The sequence below is a fragment of the Phragmites australis genome, chromosome 10 (genome assembly GCF_958298935.1).
Source record: "Phragmites australis chromosome 10, lpPhrAust1.1, whole genome shotgun sequence".
In the NCBI taxonomy this organism is placed as follows: domain Eukaryota; kingdom Viridiplantae; phylum Streptophyta; class Magnoliopsida; order Poales; family Poaceae; genus Phragmites; species Phragmites australis.
Window position 1 is genome coordinate 13,937,585 of NC_084930.1, and position 24,250 is coordinate 13,961,834.

At 44.3% G+C, this 24,250-nt stretch overlaps 1 protein-coding gene across 1 annotated transcript; it reads right to left on the reverse strand.

Moving 5' to 3' along the window:
* Nucleotides 1-19,751: 19,751 nt before the first annotated feature.
* Nucleotides 19,752-21,245, reverse strand: LOC133883643 (E3 ubiquitin-protein ligase Os06g0535400-like). The gene has a single exon (XM_062323018.1). It carries the CDS (start codon nt 20,643-20,645, stop codon nt 19,914-19,916), a length of 732 nt encoding a protein of 243 aa, XP_062179002.1. The 5' UTR covers nt 20,646-21,245; the 3' UTR covers nt 19,752-19,913.
* Between the last annotated feature and the right edge of the window lie 3,005 nt (nt 21,246-24,250).

The following is a 24,250-nucleotide window of genomic DNA, read 5'->3' on the forward strand; positions in this document are numbered from 1 at the left end:
CCCTAACAACAACTGCCACAACCAGCATACACCGCCACAGTTCAACAAAGATAAACTTTTAACAAAACAGGCTCAGATCCTCCAAAGCATGGCTCAGAACATGGAAAGATTGCTACGAATCACTAAAACTTTGAGTGTAGAAGACGGACATAGTCAGCAGGATAACAGGAAGATGTCATTCCAAGGACAGGGAATCAATACTTGTCTCCTTATGACAACTCAAGCACCTCTATATGGATATATTCTACGTCCCAACAATCCGTATAGGCCACAACCTAATAGCCTATCTATTCCCACCTCAGGAAAAGGATGTTACCATTACGGGGAAGAAGGACACTTTGTGAGATGTTGTCCTAAGAGATATCCAATATGGGCTAACCTCAACACTCTGAAGCCTACTCAATCTCGACCCCAAGCATGTAATAGAAGTCAGAGGCTCTCTCAGAACAACTGTGGACAGCAGGACACTAGGAGGCAAAACGGTCCTCAGGATCTCAACATCAGTGATTGGGTGATCACCTAGAGCTAATTTCAACTGAACAGGGCCAAACGTTTCAAGAAGTGAAAAAAAACAAGCTGGATCAGTGCAACAAGGAAATCCTGTCAGTCAAGAAATAGATGATACAATAGAAAAAGCTCCTCTCCCATGCGCCAACATTCAGTTTCCCCATTCTGCAAATCTGGACGGAAACAAACCCCAGGATGCACCTACAAGGAAGGCACGTTTTTGTTATAGGGAAGAAAGATATTATGTCAACTGATGTCCCCTGAGGATTCTTATTCCTGATACTAACAAAGTGTGTTTACACTATGAATATGAAGGACACTTCATCAACGAGTGCTCCAAGAGGTATCGTGCTCAGTCCAACAAGAAAGTAATGTGTTTCCGCTGTGGAGGAGAAGGACATTACACCTATAGATGCCCCAAGAAGTTTTCCGCCTGGAACCGGATCAACCCTCAGCTCCAGATGAAGATCCCAGTTCAGCATTTAGGTCGTCACAATGTTCAAGTAGCAACTCAAGACAGTCAAGCCCAAAGAAGCTCAGTAGGCACTAAGAAGTTGAGAGTGATATACCACATGTCAAGTGCAACCTTGTAATAATGAGAATCTTATATCATCTCTTCATATCATCAAACCATGTGGCTTAAGAACAATCTGTTTAAGACTTGAATAGAAGTTCATTTTCCCTCGATCTATCTGAGAAATATTAATGTTTATCCGCTCTATTACTAGTCTGTCTAATTCTCACGAACTGGAAATGCTTGTCAAAGAAGTCCGCTCTTTTTAATGGGGGTAGACCCTCTAATCAATATGTTGGTTTTGGAATCCAAAGACGCAGATGTTGTTCTTCGAAGAGGCTTGTCAGCAAGAGTAATGGAGCAATAAGGTGTGCCAACGAAAGGACAGTACTCAGAAGCTACACGTCAATCCTCAAAGTGACTATCAAGAACAAGTACCCTTTCCCTGAGAATTAAGATAGGCCTTAGTAAATCTCCATGAATAAGAAGGTCCACCAAGGTCAATTAACAGATGAGAAGATTAAAAAAATAAAGAAAACTTATCAGGAGTGCTAAAGCTACAGATACTCAAGAAATAGTTTGGAAATCACTAAGATGTATCAAAATCTCAAGAATCGCTATTTGTGGTATGGAAAGATGACAGATATAGCAAAGTACGTGGCCCTATGTGACACATGTCAGAGAGTTAAAACAATACATCAGAAACAACTACAATAGTTCAAGATACTGTAAATGGAATATTCGGATTTTTTTTTACATATTTAGGGTAATAAATCAAGATTTCTTAAGGCCCTCAAAAGCGAAGTGATCAAAGAACGTCTGTGCAATGAGGTCAGCACCCAAAAGAAGAAGAAAATGATTTGGAAAAGGAGAAGAAAATTCAACGACCAAGTTTCCTTATCTCTTCTCTGATCTTTCCGAATCTCGAGGGCGAGATTCCATTAAGGGAGGTAGATTTGTAACACCCTGGTTGTCATAATTTGCAAAATTTTTTAAAAAATTCAACATTAGTAAGTAGCTTCACCAGTAGAATAGGTTTAAAACCTATTTTCATAAACAATCAATCAATATAGGTTATTATTTTGTGTTCATTGCATGCTGAGTTTTGCTAGGATCTAGGTAAATGCATTAGAGATCTTTCTCCTTCTCTTTGGTGTTTTGAGTGAAAAAGGTTTTGAAAAGGTTTTTATAAAACTCAGTAGTAAATTAGTTAAGGATCTTAATGGTCGGAATTCAAAATCCAAGAATTCATCATCTATTCAATCCTTAATCATACCTGATCCTTCTCTAGTTCAATTCCAATCTTATCCAAATCCTTGCTTAAATCTAATCTCCTATTTCTCAAATTCTACCCAAATCCAAATTCAAATTCCTTATCTACTCCCATTCTTGTTCAACCTCATTTTTCGTTTCTCTCGAATTCACTCCACGTTCAATTCAAATTCAATCATTATTCAAATTTCTCTGCAAAAGTTTCTTTTATAAGACCCTAGATATGCGCAAGTTGCCATTAGACCTAATTCTATCCAAGTCCAAGCTCTTGACCGGCACACAAGTCATCTAGAAGGCCCAACACAAAAAATCCACGAAACATGTGGATATTCGCGGAGTCCTGGATAGCCTCATCTTCCCATACAGTTTCGGAGTTCAAGACGGCATCAAATGCAAATCTTTACAATACCAACATTGTATGTATCATCAAGAGATTGGATTTAAACCTATGAAAGTATCCTTTTGGATAATGCAGCTAGGAGTTATGGCCCTCAAAATCAATGCTGCGCAGATATATCTCAGTTCAAACAGTTTATCTTGTGACGAATTTATGGAAATCAAAATGGTGTTTTCAGAAGTTCCAATGAATACCCATGTTGTAGATCTTTTTTAGTACTACAATTTAGAGTCTATAAATTTCCAATTTGTAGTCCTAATGGTGGAGATATCATCCTCAGAATAGAGAGCTAAAAAAAAAAATCCTAACAGACTCGAACTCAAATCCAAATCGTGTCCGGCTTGGACTCCACCTCAACCAGCCACCCCTAGCCCTATAAATAGGTATTGCACGTCCTCCCCTACCACCTTTACATCCCCACATGCCCTAGATGCCACAGCAGCCCTGCTCGTGCTTTGCCGTTCGCTAGTGTCGCCTTCATCGCCGCCTGTGATGAGCTACGTCATCATTTGCGTGAATCCTCCTTCCCCGATCGTCAAAGCAAGGTGAGGACCCCTCCTTCTCCTTAATTACGCTTGTTTTACCATCATACTAAGTCCGTAGCAGAGCCCTAGCCCCGGCCAAAGCTCGATCTATGCTGCCACGGTCCTCGCCGTCGCGGATAGCCACGCTGTCACCGATTAGCATCGACGTTCCCGGCTGAGCAAAGGTCAAATCACCATGCCCTTTCACCAGTGCATGACCCGTGATTTTTACCATGCCCTCACCAACCGAGTCATCCAGTAGATCAGCCAAACCACCGGGATCAAGGTCGACATGCTCGCTGTCTGGTTTTTGGACGAATTCAGCACGCGCACCGAGTTTGCTATCGTGTTCCCCATCAATCCAAAAGCTATATGGATGTTCCATCTACGTCACAATATGTCCCATGAAGTCTTCTACGTGACCCTAGGACGTTTTCACCTGTTGTGCAGCGACTCCACCGGAACATGTTTGCCAACCGCAGCATATCGTAAACTCCACCCATCTCATCTCCGTTGTTTGTTCTTCCTCTCAGGGGATGATCTACCCAAACCCGTTCTATAGCATTGTGTTCCCGAGATATATGAACGTCTCTATTCAAATGGTTTCTCAAATTTTATAGCCAATCTCTTGGAACGCGAGCATCTTCGTTGCTGCATCTGTTCGCGGTCACCACCAAACCAAGCAGCAGTCATTGCTATTTTGCCGCTACCTTGGATGACCCCTTCCAAAACTGACCCTACCTTTGAGTTAGCCTTTCCACGTTCTACGCTATGCTTCCCTCAGTTCGTTGAAACACTACTGAAGACCATCATCGTTGTCAATGGCCACATGCCCGATCACGATGTCCGACGAAACCTAAGCCACCACCGTTACGCAGAGTCATTGGTAGTATCCTTAACCTAGAAGCATAAACCCAGCCATTTGATCATGGGTGATCAAGAATGGATGTCAGCATAACTTTTCTTTAATCCAAGTTGGTGCTTGTATAGCATGCCAAGTTAGCGCAACATCATCCTTCTTAGCCTAGTCAACCCTATATTTCTTGAACCTTGCATAAGGACGTTGTCAAGCCTGACACAATGATTGCATGATACTGCCAATTCCCATAGGAAGATAACTCCAGTAAACAAGTATTTTCTTTTGAACTTAATCCATCTTCCAAAAGTTCATTCTCTTTCATTCTAACTCTGATTTAGGCGATTCCTGCGTCTAAATTCCTCTAAAATCATGCTTATCCAACCATAGTATTTTTACAGAGTTTTAATAATGTTTGGTGTACTGTTCTTAGTTAGTTTTGGTTGTGTGCTTTTTCGGTGTGTTTTGAGAGCAGACGAAGAGCAATTCGAGAATCTCCACGACCAAGTCTTTGAAGATTTCGAGCAGCAAATTGGAAGAGCAAAGTGTCCTTGAACATTCTGATCCTAGTTTTAAATGCGTTCTTTATTTTAAACATGCATGCTATTAATTCTGAATCCTATTTAGTATAGTACCCTGTTTCATATATTACTTGTCTCCTAGTTGTCGGTAGTGGTTATGTTGGGTAGCTTATGCTTAGCTTTGCACAAGGGTATGGATGGGTAGCCAGTTAAACATGACTAATAAACTATACAACTATGAGTTGGGAATACTAGTAATGGTATAGCAATATGGAACCTTAGGCCTTGAGCAAAGAGGTGTTGGTGATGGTGGTCTAGGTTATGTTGTTGGTTTAGTGTTTGCTCAAGTGACTTAAGTAAAAACCAGCTCGTGGAGCGACAACCCAAAAAAATATCGTACCAACCACAAGATCTGGTATGGGACAGGCTTGGCCTATTAATTAGTGGATTCCAGTTTTTGTGCGTGCAAAATGAAAGAGTGGATGTGTGGGGATGGCTAAGGCCAAAACCATTTGGTTAGTGGTATAAGATGTGTAGTGGAAGAGAAGGGTGAAAACTTGCTGGAAGCTACAAGGCGCAAAAGGGGCCTTCTCGTTGCCGTGAAAACCACTTTGATGGCGGTGAAAACTAGTGGGCGTGCCCATACTGGATGAAACTTTGTAACTACTTTGTAGTGATCTCCGGGCGACACACCATAGGCGTGTGTTAATTGCTTGGACGGCATGACAACAAGGAAATCATGACTCATGGGGAAAGCTGGACAACCTCTGCAGAGTGTAAAATTTGATATATCAGCCGTGCTCACGGTCATGAGAGACTTGGATCCTCACATGATTAGTTGGTTTGGTTTAGTTGGTTTGGTTGGATGGTTCTTGGATACTGTGGAGGGTATCAAGTCGGATGGTTTGGATGTCTGAAGTGGTTTTCGGGTAGTTGAGAAACATATGGTGATGTTTCTCGGAGTTGGAAGTCTAGTGATAAATCACATAGTTAAATAAGATGCTTTTATAACTCTTCATTAGCATAGTTGGCATTTATGCAAATTTAACCCATTACAGCTTGTTCCTTTATTTAAGCTTCCATGTCATTTATTTTCCACACTTGCGGAGTACGATATGTACTCACACTTGCTATTTCCATCCAAATGTACATTAAATGTTGCCCAGATAGTGAAGAAGAGCTAGACTACTTCACCGATGACGATGAAGATTGCTAGGCTGGTGGACCCCCGGTCAATTGCCTGTGGAAGATGGGAGCTTTATTGTGTTTTGCTAGTATGTTTTAGTTAAAGAATTTTAGGTCTTTCTATTTTGTTTAAGTTAGGCGTTGTAATAATGACATTATGTGTGATACACTGATGAAGTCGCTGTATGTATGAAACTTGATCCTGGAATATATGTGGTTTACTTCTAGTTTTGTCCCTTTATAAAAATGGGTGTGACAGGGCCTCACGGTAGGGAGGCTCTCATTTAAAGGTGCCTCACATGTCGAGGCAGTTCATCTTCATGATGCTAGTACTCTGTCGGGAATTACAGTCTACCTCATTCGGAGTCGTGTCGGTGAGGATGTCCACAGGTGGCTTCAAAGTTGAGTCAGAGGCAAGCTCAACTGGTGTGGTGTCCCAGCGCTCTCTGAGGATAGTGTAGGGTCTCGCGATGCTTGATGTGGGTAGCAGAGGCGGCCAGCAAGGAGCTCAGCCATTAGCAGGGAGTAGCAGCTAGGGCTCAGCAGCCTTTAGGGCGATAGGCACGATGACGGTAGGTAGCAAGTTGGCACGCGGAGAGCCATCTCCTCTCACAGTGGCCTACCTACGCATGAGGCAGCAAGCCGGCAGCCTCCCACTCATGGAGCCACGCGATGACAGGCAGTAGCGAGCGCACGCATAGAGTCATCTCCTCTCATGGTGTTCTCTAGCCTTCCGTCTTTATGCGGCTTCTTGTGTCGATATCCCCATGGACGGTGCTGTCTGTTGGGGCACAAAAAAAGTGCCCCGGATAGAGTGCGGCGAGAGCCTCTCCTAACAAGAAGGCTAAAGCTTGGGGAAGAATGATGAGCCAAGAGGAAGGAAGAGAGCGAGAGGAAAGAGAGCATGTGGAATGAATGAAAAGTCCCGTCCCCGTAGCCCACCCCTTGGGGCTCATTTTATAAAGAGAATGAGCAGGGGGATGATAATCCTGCCCCCAAAGTTATGTTACAATTATGTACATATTTCTTTTAGATAAAGGAAACTAATTCTGGCCTTTTTCATCGTTCAACACATACAGCCCATGTTCATTATTACAATGTTTCAAAATAAAGATTATAAATCATGAATCATATGGTCTATAATTATGTGGCCACCCATTCTTGACGAAGATTTACATTGCCACCACCTCCAAATAGTGACAAGCCATAAGGATATTCTTCCTTTCTGATTCCTTTTGCAGCTGCCTCCAAAAACGCAACCAAAAGGTACCCCTAAAAATTCCCTACATCTAAGTCATAGTAGCTTATTTAGTAAAAACAATATCATTTCAACATAGCCATATGGACCAAAAAATGGCAGCCATGCCTACTCAGAGTGAACTATTATTAGCTACCCTTGATCTGAGCCAAAATCTCATAATATGGCCTATGCTTCTAGGTTCCTTTATTCCCAAGGCAATAGTGATGATATGCCAAATGGACCTTGCAAAATGACACTCAAAAAATAGATGTTGAAGGCTTTCATTATGATTGCAAAAACAACATTTAAGGCTGCATTTCCAATTTCTTTTGGCCATGTTATCCTTGGTCAAAATAACACCTCTACATAAGTACCACAAGAAAACCTTAAGCTTGAGTGGAAGCTTAAGGTTCCATAAACCCTTTGTTGTGGCGGAAATGGGTAGAGCTATCATTTCATTGTACATAGAGTGAACTGAGAATAGTCCATTCTCATGCAACCCCCATCTAAAGGTATCTCGTCCAGTGCATAGATGAATATGTAACAATTTGGACACCATATTATGCCAAGAAATTAGTTTATCTCTAATAATAGGTCTATAGAAAGAGAGGTTTGGCGGTAAAGAATGCATGAATTACACCATTGTGGTTTCCTTTCTTCTAACCACATTATACAAAGATGGATATTGTTCACTCAGTGGAGAAACTTGCAAGCAGATATCATTCCAGAATCTAGTCTGTCATCCATCCTTAACCTAAAAAGTCCCCTATCTGAGTAACTCATGTTTCACTTTCATTAAGCCAGACTAGAAGTGAGAATCTCCTCATTTTCCTTCTACCAGAGTGACAGATTTACCATCTAGGTATTTATTCCTTAGCATTTGTTGCCAAGCCCCATCATGATTGAGCAGTCTAAAAAGCCACTTGCTAAGGAGGCATTTGTTCAAGACCAAGAAATTAGTAATGCCTAATCCACCCCCGATCTTTTAGTTGGCAGACGATGTCCCATCGAACAAGTCAATATTTCTTATAAAGGTTATCCCCTTGCCGAAAAAACCTAGACCAAAGATAATCTAGTCTTTTAAGCATACCCCATGGGATTTCAAAGAAGGACATCATGAAAATGAGGATACAACTAAGTACTAAGTTTAGAATTACTAATCAACCTCTAGAAAACATAAGTTTCCCCTTCCAACTACTCAATTTCTTTTCAACCTCTAGCAAACATAAGTTTCCCCTTCCAATCACTATTCTTAGCTTCCTGTGAATCATTGGAATGCCAAGATATCCGAATGGTAAAGAACCAATATCACATCCAAATAATTGTGTGTACTGATCTTCACATTATTTAGCATCCCCATAGCAAAAGATCTCGCTTTAAGCCTAGATAGTTGTTCAAACACACATAGCAAGAGGTTCATATTTCTTGCTTGCTCAATATTATGATCCATGAAAATATGGTATCCTATGCATATTGTAGAATAGATAAACCATCATCAACCAGGTGTGGAACCACTTCATTGATTTACCCATCCTTTTTTCTCTTGAAATTAATACTGCAAGCATATCTACTACAATATTGAAAAGAATGGGCGACAATAGATCTCCTTGTCTCAATCCTTTTTGTGTTTAAAAATAAGGTCCAACTTTATCATTGACCTTGATTCCTACATGGCCCCCAGACACGAAGCTTTGGATCCAGCTACACCATTGTGATGAAAAACCTTTTATTTTCAAAGCCTGCTAGAGAAAGGGTCATTTAACTTTGTCATATGCTTTCTCGAAGTCAATTTTAATGGTCATGGCATTTTGTTTTTCCTATTCAACTCATGAATGGTCTCATGGAGTATTATCACTCCTTCCATATGTTTCGACCAGGCATGAAGGCAGTTTGAAAGGGTCTAATTATTTTTTCAACTTTAGTGAAATTTTAAAGCTAACATTAAGGAGGCATATCGAGTGATATTCTTGAATCTTCAGCTCATTACTCTTTTTAGGAATCAGAGTAATAACACTGAAGTTCTGGCTGAAAATAGATAATTTCCCCTGGTGGAAGTCATTGAATAAAGCCATGAGAAAACTTGGTCAAATTTAGCAGGGAAGCCATCAAGGCCTGGAGATTTATTATGCTCCATTTGGAAAATTGCCCTTTTCACCTCATCCACTCCGAATAGGGCGGTAAGGATTTCATTCTCGCTTTCACTTACTTGAGGGATATCATTAATTATTGATTCATCCATCACAAAATTATTATTCTCTAGTTTGCCAAATAGGCCTTTGTAATACTTTGTGATATATTTTTTAATTATTCTCTCACTCACGCATGCCGCACCCGTAGCTGCCGGCTGAAACCGCCACACCCACGATCTGCCTCCGCGCCAATGACACCAAGCCGTGCCGAAAACCACCGCCACGATCCCCCTCGTCTCTGCAACCGTCCACCCCACCCGCGGCTATAAAACCTGAATCAAACCCCCCGATCGAGCTTCCTCTCCCTCCACCGCACTCAAGCCCCCAAATTTCATCAGTTTTCCCCCACCCGAGAGCTCTCACGATGCCATCATAGTTCCGTTGCACCCCGTCACCGTCGCCATGCTGTTCTGCGCCTACCCGACTCTATTCGAGCTCACGACACCATTCGCAAACCGCAGCTAGACGTCCACGACCTTTAGCCATCGAGTTTCACCATTGAGCCGAGCTCTAGCCACCACCGCCGCCATTCACCATTGCCGAGCCACTTTGCTGCACGCCGACGCTGACACGTGCCTCAAATAAAATCATCGGCGCTCGATGAACTTTTTCCACCACTCGCTGGAGACCCTTGACACTGGCGGTGAAGTTCCAGCATCACCCGAGCCAGTGCCACCACACCGGAGCCCCGTACCACCGTTTGCGTCACGCGGAGGAAGAAGAAAGCTGGTAAGCCGCCCGATTCTTGATCAACAGCTGAGATTAGAACATCAGTGTACCCCTTCGTGAGCCAATAGGATTTTGGCACATGGCACATAAGCCCAGTCAGATTATGTGATCCATGTCAGTGCCACGCGCCGTCCACGTGTCGCCCACGTCACCGACCCAAGCCCAGCTAGCCTGCTGATGCATTAATTAGGATTTTCAATTCAAAAATAAATCCTTTAATATCTGAAATTAGGTGATCTTGAATTTAGTCCCTTAGACTTTACTATTTTCATAATTATGCCCCTATTAGTACCGTTATTTTACAGTTAGCCCTCTGAATTTTTCTTATTACAAATAGGTCCCTAAATTTTACAAATAAGCCCTGGAACTTTCTATTTTTACAAATTAGCCTTTGTTCCTTTTCAGAAAGACCCTATAGCTTAAAACCCTCATAACTTTTCATACGAGCTCCGTTTTAGGTGATTCTTGCGCTCACACGTTCGTAGCAGCGAATAATCCATTAGTAGGCTTGTCATAGCACTTTGATTTTGTTTAGTATACTTAGATGTTTGTACTTGTTTGTTTCCTGTGTGCGGGATTGCAATAGGAGACAAGCAGTTCATGAATTTGTAGGACCGGACTTCTGAAGAGTTTGAGTAGCCCGCTGCTAAAGCCAGGTGTCCTTGATCAGATTGATCCTACAATACATGATTGTCAATATGAATCCCATGTTTCCGATTTATTAGTACTTTCCATGATTATACTTGTCGCTTGTGTTGTAGTTCAAGTGTCAAGGGTATAAATACTTAGTCATGTTATCAAGTCGGGTGGTTTAAATGTTAATCTTTTGTAGCAACATGGAACATAGAGATCTAGGCAGAATGGTTTGGTTGGTATGGCTGTTGTGTGCACATTGGGTGATGTGCGAGTACCTACTTGAAATCCTAAGGACAGGTTCATAGACATGTAGCCCGGCATAACAGCGCAATCATGAGGCCTATATGGGTATGACTTGGCCAATTAATTAGTCACCCCTCCAGTTCTGTGAGAACCATGCAAATGGTTGAGTGGCACAAGAGGGGGCTTCGGCAGTGATGGAATCACAGTTAGCGGTGAAACCTCAGTGGGTTCTTGCATTTTGGCGGGAGCTTTGTAACCGCCTTGTAGTGATCTCCTAGCTCACATCTTGGAAGTGTGTAAGTGCTTGGCTGGTACGGCAACATGGAGACTGTCACCTGGTAATGCGGGTGATGAAATCACAACTCATGGATAAAGTGTGCAGACTCTGCAGAGTATAAAACTGATAGATCAGCCGTGCTCACGGTCAAGAGCAGGCTTGGACTTCTTCATGATTTAGATGGGATCTTGGATGGTTGGTTTTGGGCAGTCAGGTGGTGGCGCCCCGATGAGTTGGTAGCTGGATTTGGGATATTTGGTGCGTCTAGTAGTCGAATGGAATCCAATGAGCTGTTCCTTTAATGTTGGAGTCTTCACATATAGTAAAAAGAATTGCTAAGTTCTTTTTGAGTCCTAGATTAGGATGGCATAGATGCAGTCCACCTGAGTCGAGCCTTTCTTGCCTTACGCCTTCATGTCATGTTTTCCCACACTTGCTAAGTACTCCATGTACTCACGCTTTCCTTCTCCCAACCTCTTGATGCTGCTCAGAAGGTGAAGACTTCGAGGATGTCCCGGATGATGGAAGCTGAGTTCTAGGAGAAGGAAGTCTATGACTTGAAGACCATTTTCTAGGCTGGCGCTCCCCTGGACAACGCTTGTAGATGGATGGAAGACCCACCTCCGCTGGAAGTTACCTCAGTGTTTTGATTAAGACCTACGGATCCTTTGTAATGGATCTTATCATTATGTTATGACACTGTATGTTATCACTTATGAAGCCACGTATGTTTGCACAGGTAGTCGAGCCAATGGACGCCAACGATTGGCTCAAGACAATTGAGAGTAAGCTGCAAATTTCTCAATCCATAGGCAGGGAAAGAGTCCTCTTCGCTTCTCACTAGCTGGGAGGACCAGCTTTAGATTGGTGGGTAGCTTACACTGTCACCCATGATGACCCCCAAGAGATCACCTGGAAAGAATTCAAGGATAGTTTTCACAAGCACCACGTGCCAGCAGGGGAAGTGAAACTAAAACGGAAGGAGTTTCTTTGATTAAAGTAAGGTCACATGTCAGTGCGTGAATACCTTACCAAATTCACGCAGCTATCCCGCTATGCCCCTAGAGATGTGGACACCGATGAGAAGAAACAAGATTATTGCTTAGAAGGTTTGAACTCGGCTCAGTATTCTCTCTCAGCCAATGAGTACCTGAGGTTCTAGAAACTTGTTTACAGAGCCTTTATTCTGGAGAAGAAGAAGCATAATTTAGGAGAAGAACGCAAGCGGATGATGCAGGGTTAGTCTTTAGGTAGCAACACTTGTCCTCGCTTCCACCCACCAGCAACATCTATCAGTCAGCCAAGGAAGCAACAGCCCCAGCAGCATCAGTGCTCCAACTATCAGGCCCCACGCCTTATGAACCAAAACCAGCAACAGCAGGGTCTCACTGGCCAGGGATATAGTACCATTGGCTCATGCTTCAGTTGTGGAAACTTTGGACACCTTGCCAATAAGTGTCTCAAGAAACAGCAGGTTCAGACCAAGAACCAGTAGCAGAACCGCCTCAGAGGTCAACCACAGCAGTAGCCACGTCAGAACTTCATGAGTGGACAAGTCAACCACGTTGCATCAGTTGATGCCCAGGACGGCCCGGATGTTGTACTTGGTATGTTCCATGCCAACTCTCACCCCCGCTATAGTTCTATTCGATTCTGGAGCAACACATTCCTTTATTTCAACTAAGTTCATAGAAAAGCATAGTCTGCCGATAGCCATAATGAAAAGTTGGTTGATAGTCAGTTCTCCAGGCGAAGAAATGGAATCGAGGCATGTATGCCCTAAGGTAATCCTTGCCATTAAAGGGGTGGAATTCCCCGCGAACCTTATTGTCTCGGAGTCTTAAGGGATAGATATTATTCTGGGAATGGATTGGTTGACTAAGTTCAATGGAGTGATAGGATGCGCCACCAAGACAGTTCAGTTGACACACATATGTGGCACCAAGGTAAAGTTCAAAACCATAGCAGCATCAAGAGAGAATATCAAGCTCAACCAGGCCAAGGCAGTGGGGGAAGTCAGAGTAGTCAGCGAGTTTTTGGATGTCTTCCCCGAAGAGTTGCCAGGTGTACCACCAGACCAAGACATTGAGTTTGTTATTGAATTAGTACATGCCACTGCTCCCAAATATAAGAGACTGTATAGAATGGATGCCAATTAGTTGGCTGAGCTCAAGGAGCAAATCCAAGAGCTATTAGACAAGGGGTTTATTCGCCCCAGCACCTCGCCTTGGGAAGCCCCAGTTAACTTTGTGCCTAAGAAATATGGGACTCAGAGAATGTGCATTGATTATCGTACACTTAATGAGGTGACCATTAAGAACAAGTACCCCTTGCCTCGTATCAAAGATTTGTTTGATCAACTAAAAGGAGCATGTGTATTTCCAAGATTGATCTTCGATCAGGTTATCATCAGCTGAAGATCCGAGCGGAGGACATTCCTAAGACCACTTTCATCACCCGGTATGATCTGTATGAGTGTACAATGATGTCTTTTGGATTAACCATTGCCCCACATTATACTTCATGTACCTCATGAACAAGGTCTTCATGGATTATCTAGACAATTTTGTGGTTGTGTTCATCGACAATATCCTGGTCTTCTCGAAGGATGAGGAAGAGCATTTAAAGACAGTTCTGCAGAAGCTCAAGGAGAATCAGTTGTATGCCAAGATGAGCAAGTGTGAGTTTTGGTTTAAAGAAGTCTCTTTTCTAGGTCATATCATCTCAGCAGGGGGAGTATCCGTTGACCCCAGCAAAGTGAAGGAAGTTCTAAATTGGAAGCCACCACAGACTGTTTCAGAGATCCAGAGTTTTCTGGGTTTAGCAGAATATTAACGTCACTTTATAGAAGGCTTCTCTAAGATCGCCAAGGCAATGACAGAGCTACTGGAGACAGGGAAGGAATTTAAGTGGACTCTCGCTCGTGAGACCAGCTTTAACAAATTAAAGAAGAGATTAACCACATTCCCAGTGCTAATCATGCCCGACACACAGAAGCTGTTCTCGGTATATTGTGATGTCTTGCGCCAAGGTTTGGGATGTGTGCTAATACAAGAAGGCCACGTAATAGCCTATGCTTCAAGGCAATTAAGGAAGCACAAGGAGAATTACCCTACCCATGACTTGGAATTAACTATTGTGGTTCATGCACTCAAGATTTGGAGACATTACCTAATAGGGCAAAGATGCGAGATCTTCTTTGACCATAAAAGTCCAAAGTATATCTTCACTCAACCCGATCTCAATCTCAGGCAGCGTAGATGGCTAGAACTCATCAAAGATTATAATCTTGGAATCAACTACCATTCAAGAAAAGTAAATTTAGTGGTAGATGGTCTGAGTAGAAAGGCCTATGAGCAAGGAGTGGGGTGGTATAAGAAAAGAATATCTGTTCCTAACGTTAAGTCTATTCGGGAGTCAATCTAAGAGAAACCCATGACTTAGCTTACTCTATTCACCCAGGAAGTACCATGGTGTACCAAGATCTCAAGGATCGTTACTGGTGGTACAAAATGAAATGTGAGATAGCACAATATGTAGCCCTATGTGATACCTGCCAGTGAGTTAAGGTCGAACACCAGAGACCAGCAGGGTTTCTTCAACCACTAAAGGTACTCGAATGGAAATGAGAAGAAATCGGCATGGATTTTATAGTGGGACTACCTCGAACACAGTCTGGGTATAATTTGATTTGGGTCATAGTAGATCGGTTAGCAAAGGTAGCTCACTTCATATCAGTCAATGAGACATATCGAGGATCGAAGCTCGCGGAGTTGTACATTGTCCAAGATTATGTGTCTTCATGGTGTACCCAAGAGGATAGTATTTGACTGAGGTACCCAGTTCACATCACATTTTTGGCAGCATTTGCATGAGTCTATGGGCACCAGGTTGAACTTTAGCTCAACTTATCACCTGCAGACTGATGGACAGATAGAGAGGACCAATCAGATTCGAGAAGATATGTTGAGAGCATGTACTTTAAAGAACAACAAGAGTTGGGATAAGAATCTTCCCTATGCGGAATTCTCGTTTAATAATAGCTACCAGGCAAGTTTAAAGATGGCCCCTTTTGAAGCACTATATGGAAGGAAGTGCAGAACCCCACAATTATGGAATCAGACCAGAGAAAGCCAAGTATTTGGCCCAGAAGTTCTAAGGGAAGCAGAAAGGCAAGTACAGGAAATTCGAAACAACCTGCGAACGACGTAGCCAAGGCAGAAGAGTTATGTGGACAATCGACATCGGGAGTTGACTTTCGAAGTCAGAGACTTTGTGTATCTCAAGGTATCCCCAATCAAAGGCCTTCACAAATTGAAGGTCAAAGGAAAACTAGCACCCCGATATAATAGACCATTCAAAATACTAGAAAGGAGAGGTGAAGTGGCCTATCAGCTCGAATTACCACCCTAGCTCTCTGACGTCCATAATGATTTTCACATATCGCAATTGAAGGAATGTATGAGAGTTCCAGAAGAGCAGCTGTCGATGGAGGAATTAAATGTGCAGGAGGATCTCTCATATTTGAAATACCCTATCAGGATTCTCGAGACATCAGAATGCGTTACTCGGAATAAAAGGATTCTTATGTGCAAGGTGGAGTGGAAGCATCACTTAGAAGCGAAAGCCACCTGGGAGAGAGAAGATGATCTAAAAGTAGAGTTTCTTAGTCTCTTCTTCGATCTTTCCGAATCTCGAGGACGAGATTCACCCTAAGGGGGTAGGTTTGTAGCGCTCGTTCCTTGCTACCAGCCCAGCCCACTCCCCTGCTTGCTCTTTCTCACTGGCAAGTCGAGCCTGCTTGTCAGCCCCAACCTCACGCTCCCTTCGCGCCCACCCCGCGCTCGCCCCCGCTCCCTTTGCACCCGCACCATGCTCGCTCCCACTCCCTTCGTGCCCATGCCGTGCTCGCTCTTGCTCCCGTGCGCCGCACCCGCAATTGCCGGTCGAAACCGCCACGCCCACGACCCCCCTTGTCTCCGCAACCATCCAACCCTCCAGCGGCTATAAAACCCGAATCAAACCCCTGGTCGAGCTTCCTCTCACTCCATCATGCCCAAGCCCCCAAATTTCGTCGGTTTTCCCCCACCCGAGAGCTCTCGCAACACCACCATAGTTTTGCGACACCCCGTCACCGTCATTGTGCCGTTCCGCACCTCCCCGACATTGTTCGAGCTCACAACACTGTTCGCCAACCACAACTAGATGTCCACGACCTCTCGCCGTTGGAGCTGAGCTCTAGCCGCCACTGAGCCTTCGTGCCACCCTTCACTATCGTCGAGCCCCTCTGTCACACGTCGACGTCGACACGTGCCTCAAACAGAATCCCCAACGCTCAGTGAAGCTTTTCCTCCACTCGCCGGAGACCCTTGACGCTGGCGGCGAAGTTCCAGCGTCACCCGAGCCAGCATCACCACACCGGAGCCCCGTGCCACCGTTCGCGTCTCTCGGAGGAAGCAGGAAGCCGATAAACCGCACGATTCTTGATCAACAGCCGAGATTAGAACGTTAGCGTACCCTTCGTGAGCCAATAGAATTTTGACATGTGGCACATAAGCCCAGTCATATTATGTGATCCACGTCAGCGCCACACCTCACCCACGTGTCGGCCACATCACCCACCAAAGCCCAGTCAGCATATTGACGCATTAATTAGGTTTTTCAATTCAAAAATAAATCCTTTAATCTCTTAACTTCAGTGACCTTGCAATTAAGCACTTAGACTTTACTATTTTCACAATTATGCCCCTGTCAATACCGTTATTTTACTCTCAGCCCTGTGAATTTTTACTTATTTACAAATAGGTCCCTATATTTTACAAATAAGCCCTAGAACTTTTTGTTTTTACAAATTAGCCCTTGTTCTTTTTTAGAAAAGCCACTGTAGCTTAAAACCCTCATAACTTTTTCATACAAGCTCTGTATTAGGCGATTCTTGCGGCACATGATCGTAGCAACGAGTACTATCCGTAGTTGGCTTTTCACAGTGCTTTGCTTCTATTTAGTGTACTGTTATTAGATTTTTATGCTTGTTTGTTTCCAGTGTGCGCGATTGCATTAGGAGACGAGCAGTTCATGAATCTGCAGGACCGGACTTCTGAAGAGTTTGAGCAGTCTGCTACTGAAGGCAAGTGCCCTTGATCACATTGATCCTATTATTAGATAGTGTGCCTTTTACTTTCTAAATACATGCTTGTCAATATGAATCCCATGTTTAGGGTTTATTAGTACTTTCCATGATTATCTTTGTCGCTTGTGTTGTAGTTTATGTGTCAATGGTAGAAATGCTTAGTCATGCTGTCAAGTCGGGTGGTTTAAATGTTAATATGACTAATGGTCTCTGCAATATGAACCTGTTTGGGAAATCTTTTGTAGCAACATGGAACATAGGGATCTAGGTAGGTTGGTTTGGTTGGTATGGCTCCTGTATGCGCATTGGGTAATGTGTCTATACCTGCTTGAGATCCTAAGGACCGGTTCATGGAAATGTAACTCGACACAACAGTGCAACCATGAGTCTTATATGGGTACGACCTAGCCCATTAATTAGCCACCCTCCGGTTCTGTGAGCACCATTGGACAGTTGAGTGGCACAAGAGGGAGCTTCTATAGTGATAAAATCACAGTTAGCTGTGAAATCTCAGTTGGTGCTTGCAGTTCAGCGGGAGCTTTGTAACGGCCTCGTAGTGATCTCCTAGCGCACATCTCATAAGTGTGTAAGTGCTTGGTTGGCATGGCAACATGGAGACTGTCACCTGGTAATGCGGGTGATGAAATCACGACTCGTGGGTAAAGTGTGCAGACTCTACAGAGTATAAAACTAATCGATCGGTCGTGCTCACGGTCAAGAGCAGGCTTGGACTTCTTCATGATTAGTTGGGATCTTGGATGGTTGGTTTTGGGTAGTCGGGTGGTGGTGCTTCGATGAGTTGGTAGTCGGATATGGGATATCTGGTACGTCTGATAATTGGATGGAATTCGATAAGATGTTCCTTTAATGTTAGAGTCGTCACAGATAATAAATAGAATTGCTAAGTTCTTTTTGAGTCCTAGATTAGGATGGCATAGATGCAGTCAACCTGAGTCGAGTCTTTCTTGCCTTAAGCCTTCAGGTCATGTTTTCCCACACTTGCTGAGTACTCCATATACTCACGCTTGCCTTCTTCCAACCTCTTGATGCTGCTCAGAAGTTGAAGACTTCGAGGACGTCCCGGATGATGGAAGCTGAGTTCTAGGTGAAGGAAGTCTTCGACCTGAAGACCATGTCCTAGGCTGTCACTCCCCCAGACAACGTCTGTGGATGGATGAAGACCCGCTACTGCTGAAAGTTACCTTAGTGTTTTCTTTAAGACCTACAGGTCCTTTGTAATGAATCTTATCGTTATGTTATGACATTGTTATGTTATCACTTATAAAGTCACCACATGTATAAAACTTGATACTGGCATACATGTGGAATGCATCTGATTTATTCTGTTGAAACTGGGTGTGACAGGCATCTAGCTGCAGCTCCCATGTAGTCAGGGCGGATCCCGAGGAGCCTCAATTGTTAGGTATGGAAGCGGAAGAAAAAAGAAGAAGAAAGGAATGAGGATGAAAAGGAAGAACCCCTACTTGATGATCCTAGATTCGTCACTACGTGTTGTAGTGGCAGTGGCAAGAGACAGTTTGGATGCACGATGATGGTTATGGAAGACAAATAGGCATATGTGATAACTATGGTTTGGTGCATAAGTGGCATGCTCCGCAATGGCACAATAAACGGTGTTTGCGCTGTGGCTTGGCTGATAGCGGGTGGTTAGGGTGGGAGTGGGGATTTATCGGGAGGTGCCTCGAAATGGGGGCGAAGAGGAATGTGAAAAAACAAATTGACATGGAGCGATCCGTAGATCTATTTTAGTTTAACTCAATCAACTAATTAGTTATTTTTAACTAAATCAAAATATCTAGTCAGTTAATTAGATTGTACTAGTGTGGATTCATGAATATCCATTGGTACTCCACGTCCATTCCTACGTGAAAACTAAGGGGATGAGAATACCGTCCATCGGATATCCATTGGTACTCCACGTATCCATGGGTATACACGTCCTAAGTCCTAACCGTGGATCAAACATGGTGGCTATATGTTAAATTAACTAAAGTACTGTTTATGTCAGGGATTATCTACTTAGTCAGAACTTCTTGTCGTAATTACAACCGTCTAATTTTCATGTTGTCGTAATTAAAACCGTGTAATTTTCACGTTCCATCAAGACGATAATTTGCTAGCAACATTTCCTCAGAGGACAACAACTTTGAACGCTGATCTCCCTCACATCCAAAAACAACTTTGAACGCTGATCTCCCTTACATCCAAAAAAAAAAAAAAAAAAACTTTGAACGCTGATCTGGACTGCAACAATGGGAGTATTTCTTCTAAGAAAACCAAATTCGTATATTTATTTAGTTGACGCAAGGAAAATGCTCAGTACTGTTATTAGGTCTTTAACAGGCTAACAGCAAAGTGGAGTAGCTCGGAAGTGCCATGTTGACGTTTTTTAATCCATCAACAACCACCAAGAGAACCATAATTTTCCTCCTCTTTCCATAAAGAACAGAATGCTCAATGATTGCACCTTTCATGAAAGAAACAAGGCTTTCTTGAAACAATTTCCAAAGTGAACAAACGCGAATGTATTTACAAATTACTACTATAATTTCCGATTGATGCTTGGGAACGATTTTTTTAACTGTACATCTTCATGAAATTTCCAAGCAATTAATCACAACAATTGAACACCAATTGTTAGATATATAAGATGCAGCACGCAGAGAAGAAAGCTAGACCGGGCTAATATCGTCATCGAGCGGCTCGCTGCCAGCGTCCACCGGCGGCACGGCCGTCGCCCGGCACACGGGGCACGTCGGGTGCGCCTTGAGCCACTTGCCAATGCACTTGTCGTGGAACTGGTGCCCGCACCGCGGCAGCCCTCGCAGCTCCTGCTCCTCCCGCATGTCGGCGAGGCAGACGCAGCACTTGTCCACGGCGCCGCCGCTGCCGCTGCCCTCGTCCTCGTCGTCGCTGAGCCGCAGGAACGACTTGGCTGCCGAGACCGTGCTTCCGGAGTCCGGCGATAACCAGATGACCATGATGATGATGTTGGCGAGGCAGAGCACGTACGCCACCACGTCCGTCTGGCTCCGCTCGAAGACGACGATGACCAGCGGCACGAACACCATGAAGACCAGGGCGAAGCACCGGTTGGCCAGCGACGCCCGGGCACCGTCCCCGCCGGACGTCTCTAGCAACGGGGTAAGGACGGGCGGGGCGTCCTCCTCATGACCCGCCGATGACGAGGGGAGCGAGAGCGAAGGCTGGTTGTCGCCGCCGTCCCCGGCGCGGGAGCGGATGGTGTGGCGGTACCAGCGCGCGAAGCAGTAGAAGAGGAAGATCTGGAGCGCGAAGCCGCCGGCGAAGGCTGCGGCGACGGCGCCGTAGTAGTCGTGGGCGAGGCGCGTGGCGAGGAGCAGCGTCAGGAAGGTGAAGGGCAGGTCGATCCACGGGAGGTCCATCGCCACCGCGCCGCCGGCGAGGCCGCGCTCACACTGCACAAGCGGCCCTTTCTGAGATTCCTTCGCGCTCTGCGCTCAGAGTGAGGAATCCATGGGAAAACAGAGCAGCGGTGAGATTCCGTGGAGCCTCCTCTCCGCACTAAATTTCGCCTTTTCCTTATCGCGAATAGGTCAAGAAAAATTAAGCAATTCAAGAAAAGATCAGTATTGATGCTTCCTCGTAATCGAAGTTATTAGCACACGTCTAAGACCGGACCACGCATTCCGCGGCCAATAGCCAAAGATCTGGAGCTTTCCATGTAGCAGATAAAACTATACACTTCATCATTGTCTTCCCCATGGTTGACCCAGACTAGTCAAGCATACGTAATGAGCCGCGCGACTTGTAATCTATTACTCTCTACCATGTAGAAACTATTCAAATCTGCTTGGGAACACAGCAATTCCATCTGAAACAACTCGATTTCTTTCGGAGAACAAGCTTCCATGCCGCAGCATCACTGTCAAAGTGAAGTCACAGCTACCTGCAAGCAGGTAAGTATGCTGGCGATAATTTACTACGGCGATGCAAGTGCTGCTGCAGGAGAGTTTTCGTTTCATCCGGGTAAATTACTAGATCGCAAGCAGCGGTTTACCTACCAGATAATGACGATTCCAGGTGTCGCTGTCAGCACTGTGGCCTGTCAAGCAATGCGGCCAAGTGGGATTAAATTGGAGTACCCTGCCGTCGGTCTTTCACTGGGAGGAGGGCCCCTGGAGGGGGACAGGGTGGCGAGGCGCGTAGAGACACTTTGCTTTTTCTTGTTCTTTCCGACCCAACGGTGGCTCCACGACTGGATAAGTATGCACCAAGGAGATGACAACGACGGCCGTAATCTGAATGACGAGTGAACAAATTCAGGTTCATTCATCTTATATTTTCCTTTTTTTTTAACAAGGTGCATTCATCTTTGGTTAGTCTTTAGTCTGTACTAGCTTGGTTCTCCCTTGCACGTTTGTGGGGAGTAAATTGTGCTCAAACCAGTTGAAACCTGACAAATAATGCCCGTTTGAATATATGGAATTTGCAGAAACAAGCTTTCAGAACGGTGGGAGGAACAAGCTCCACATTCCATAATGAAACAGGACAGCGGGCTATCCACATTCTAAACATGTAGTGAAACGATCAAGCAACTTCAAATGTCTCTTCACCAAAATGATACATTTTATTATTTATAGAAAAATGTCATTTTGATCCGTGGAAGAATGAAGATACGCATAGCTTCAAAATATTTTCTCACCTCCAATGTCAAAGTGTTGTTTTTATTTTCAGAAAAAGTCCATTTTATTAACACAAATATTTCAAACTTGGTCAATTTACCCCTAATAAAATTTGATTTTTCCCTCCTTGTAAAAGTTTTGTGTTATGCTCAAAATTTGTGAGACGATAGAAGGCATTAAACTGGTTGAATATCTAACTATAGGGTATATACTCATAAAGAGTATACCATATACGGATAAAGTATAATGTGTGCATGCTTAATAACTCTGAATATTATGGAACCGAATCTGCAGTACCTGATACTCCCGAAGATCTGATAGGAGTATACTAGGAAGGTCTCGATTGGTTATCCAACTCGAGAACAACTAGTATCCCAGCCGAATTTATTTGATCTTTCTTATTGGATAAGATAAATGATTCCCTATCGACTACGGCGAGATAAGAGGTGGTATAAGACTCCTATATAAGGCGGGAACCCAGACCCCTGAGGGAGACTCTTTTTTCGGAGGAGGACAACTCATCTGCAACTCGACGCAAGCACTAGGCTTACAGGAGATACTTGGTGACTTCCTCATTAGTCTAGTTTAGATACTATCTACTCCTTGTAATAGATCTAAACACCTTGCTTGTATTCGAGTATTACTCCAGCTGGGGGCCCGAACCTGTATATATCGCGTGTGCCTCGTCTCCTGTTCGATTCTTGAATCACGAAGACAACCCTGTTATTCTTACGGACATATTGTCAGGGAAAACTCTCGATAGCCGGCGTGCCAGGTAGGGGTCTTTTGCTTTTCAGGATCAACTATGTCTCAAGTGCACATTTGCACCGGACTCTCTGACGCTGGCTTCTATGACCGCTTCAAGTCGCCAGCGATTGTTTTCGAATCGCCCCTAACCGGATCGGAGATCATGTTTGGAACTATGGTTTTCCGAGGGAAAGATTAGGTTGGACTGATCCATATCGGTATTCTCGAGTCTAGTCCATTGAACACATACCGCGAGGTGGGACACCTTGAATAGGATCCCAAGGAGCCCAATGTTCTGCAGTTCATGGACACCGACAGTGACGTGAGTGGTAATGAAAGCTCCATCGATAGCCAGAGTAGCCGAACTGATTGATTCATATTTATGGCTGGAGAAACCGAGATCCCATCTGTCGATCCAATGGTGGTATATCTAAAGGCTGTGGTGAATAACGACATGGAATAAGCATGACTCGACTTTCTATGGAATGATATTAAAATCGGAATAAATGGGCCTGCAAAGAGGTTGAGGGCCAAATATTATCCAGCTTCATCATGCTGGGCCGGTGAAATTTTGCCCTGCTACGCTCAAATGTCTGCAGAGAAACAAAAACTAGCTCTTGACACCTCTCCAACAAAGAAATAAACATGAGGATTGAGGGATGACCATTTCACAATTTTATTATATACTAGAAGGAACCTCCTTTTCCTTGGTTGATGAGTTTTTTTCCAGTGGTAACTGTGTGAGCTTCTTGAGGTGGTGTGGAGCCACTTTCTGGATCTATGGGGCTTTAGTTAAGCTAGAAGCACTATTTTAAATTTGTTGGAGTAAGAGTTCATCTTGCCCCAGCAAGTATGGCGAGAGTTTCTTCTAAGGAGGAGACTCAAGCTTAGAGACGAAGTTTAAGAGGAAAGAACACCATGAGTGTATTGAAGAGTATCACTGCGTGACTTAGTGTGTTTTCACCTTTGTTTCCTTTTTGCTGTCTTGCCCGTCCCCTGCCCAGAGGACCCTTGCCTCCTATTTATAGGGCCGTGCGTAGCTTGACGTACAAGTTATCATAATGTACAAATAACTGGAATATGATCGAATTACTGGGCCTTATCCCGAATAACTACTTTCTACCCGATCGGTGGAGATAAATATCCACCATGGAGATAAATATCCACCATGGTAACTATCGTGGTGCCTACCCCTTAGAGTGCGGCGAGCCGGTCGCCGGTCGCCCTACGCCACACTGTCAGGGGTGTCAGGATAGTCTCCATCACGCCGGGGTGTCAGAGCGGGGTCCATTAGCCTAGGCCTTTAATGCCGATCACTTTCTTGCAGGCAAAGCACGACTGACGCTCCCCTTCCGGCAGATCTTTCCTAAGGCCTGCTGACTCACCTTGCTGCCTTCGGGAAGGCAGCCCGAGCAACCTGAGGCGGGGGCCTCGGGAGGCATGGAACCGGGAGGTGAAAGCTTCGGGAAGCAAGAGTCCAGAAGGCCGAGGCTTCAGGAGGCTGAAGCTTCGGGGGACCCAGGCTTCAGGAGGTCTAGTTTTTGGGAGGCTTCAGGAGACCGAGCCGGCTAAGACAAGGGAAGGCTTCGCAGGTACAA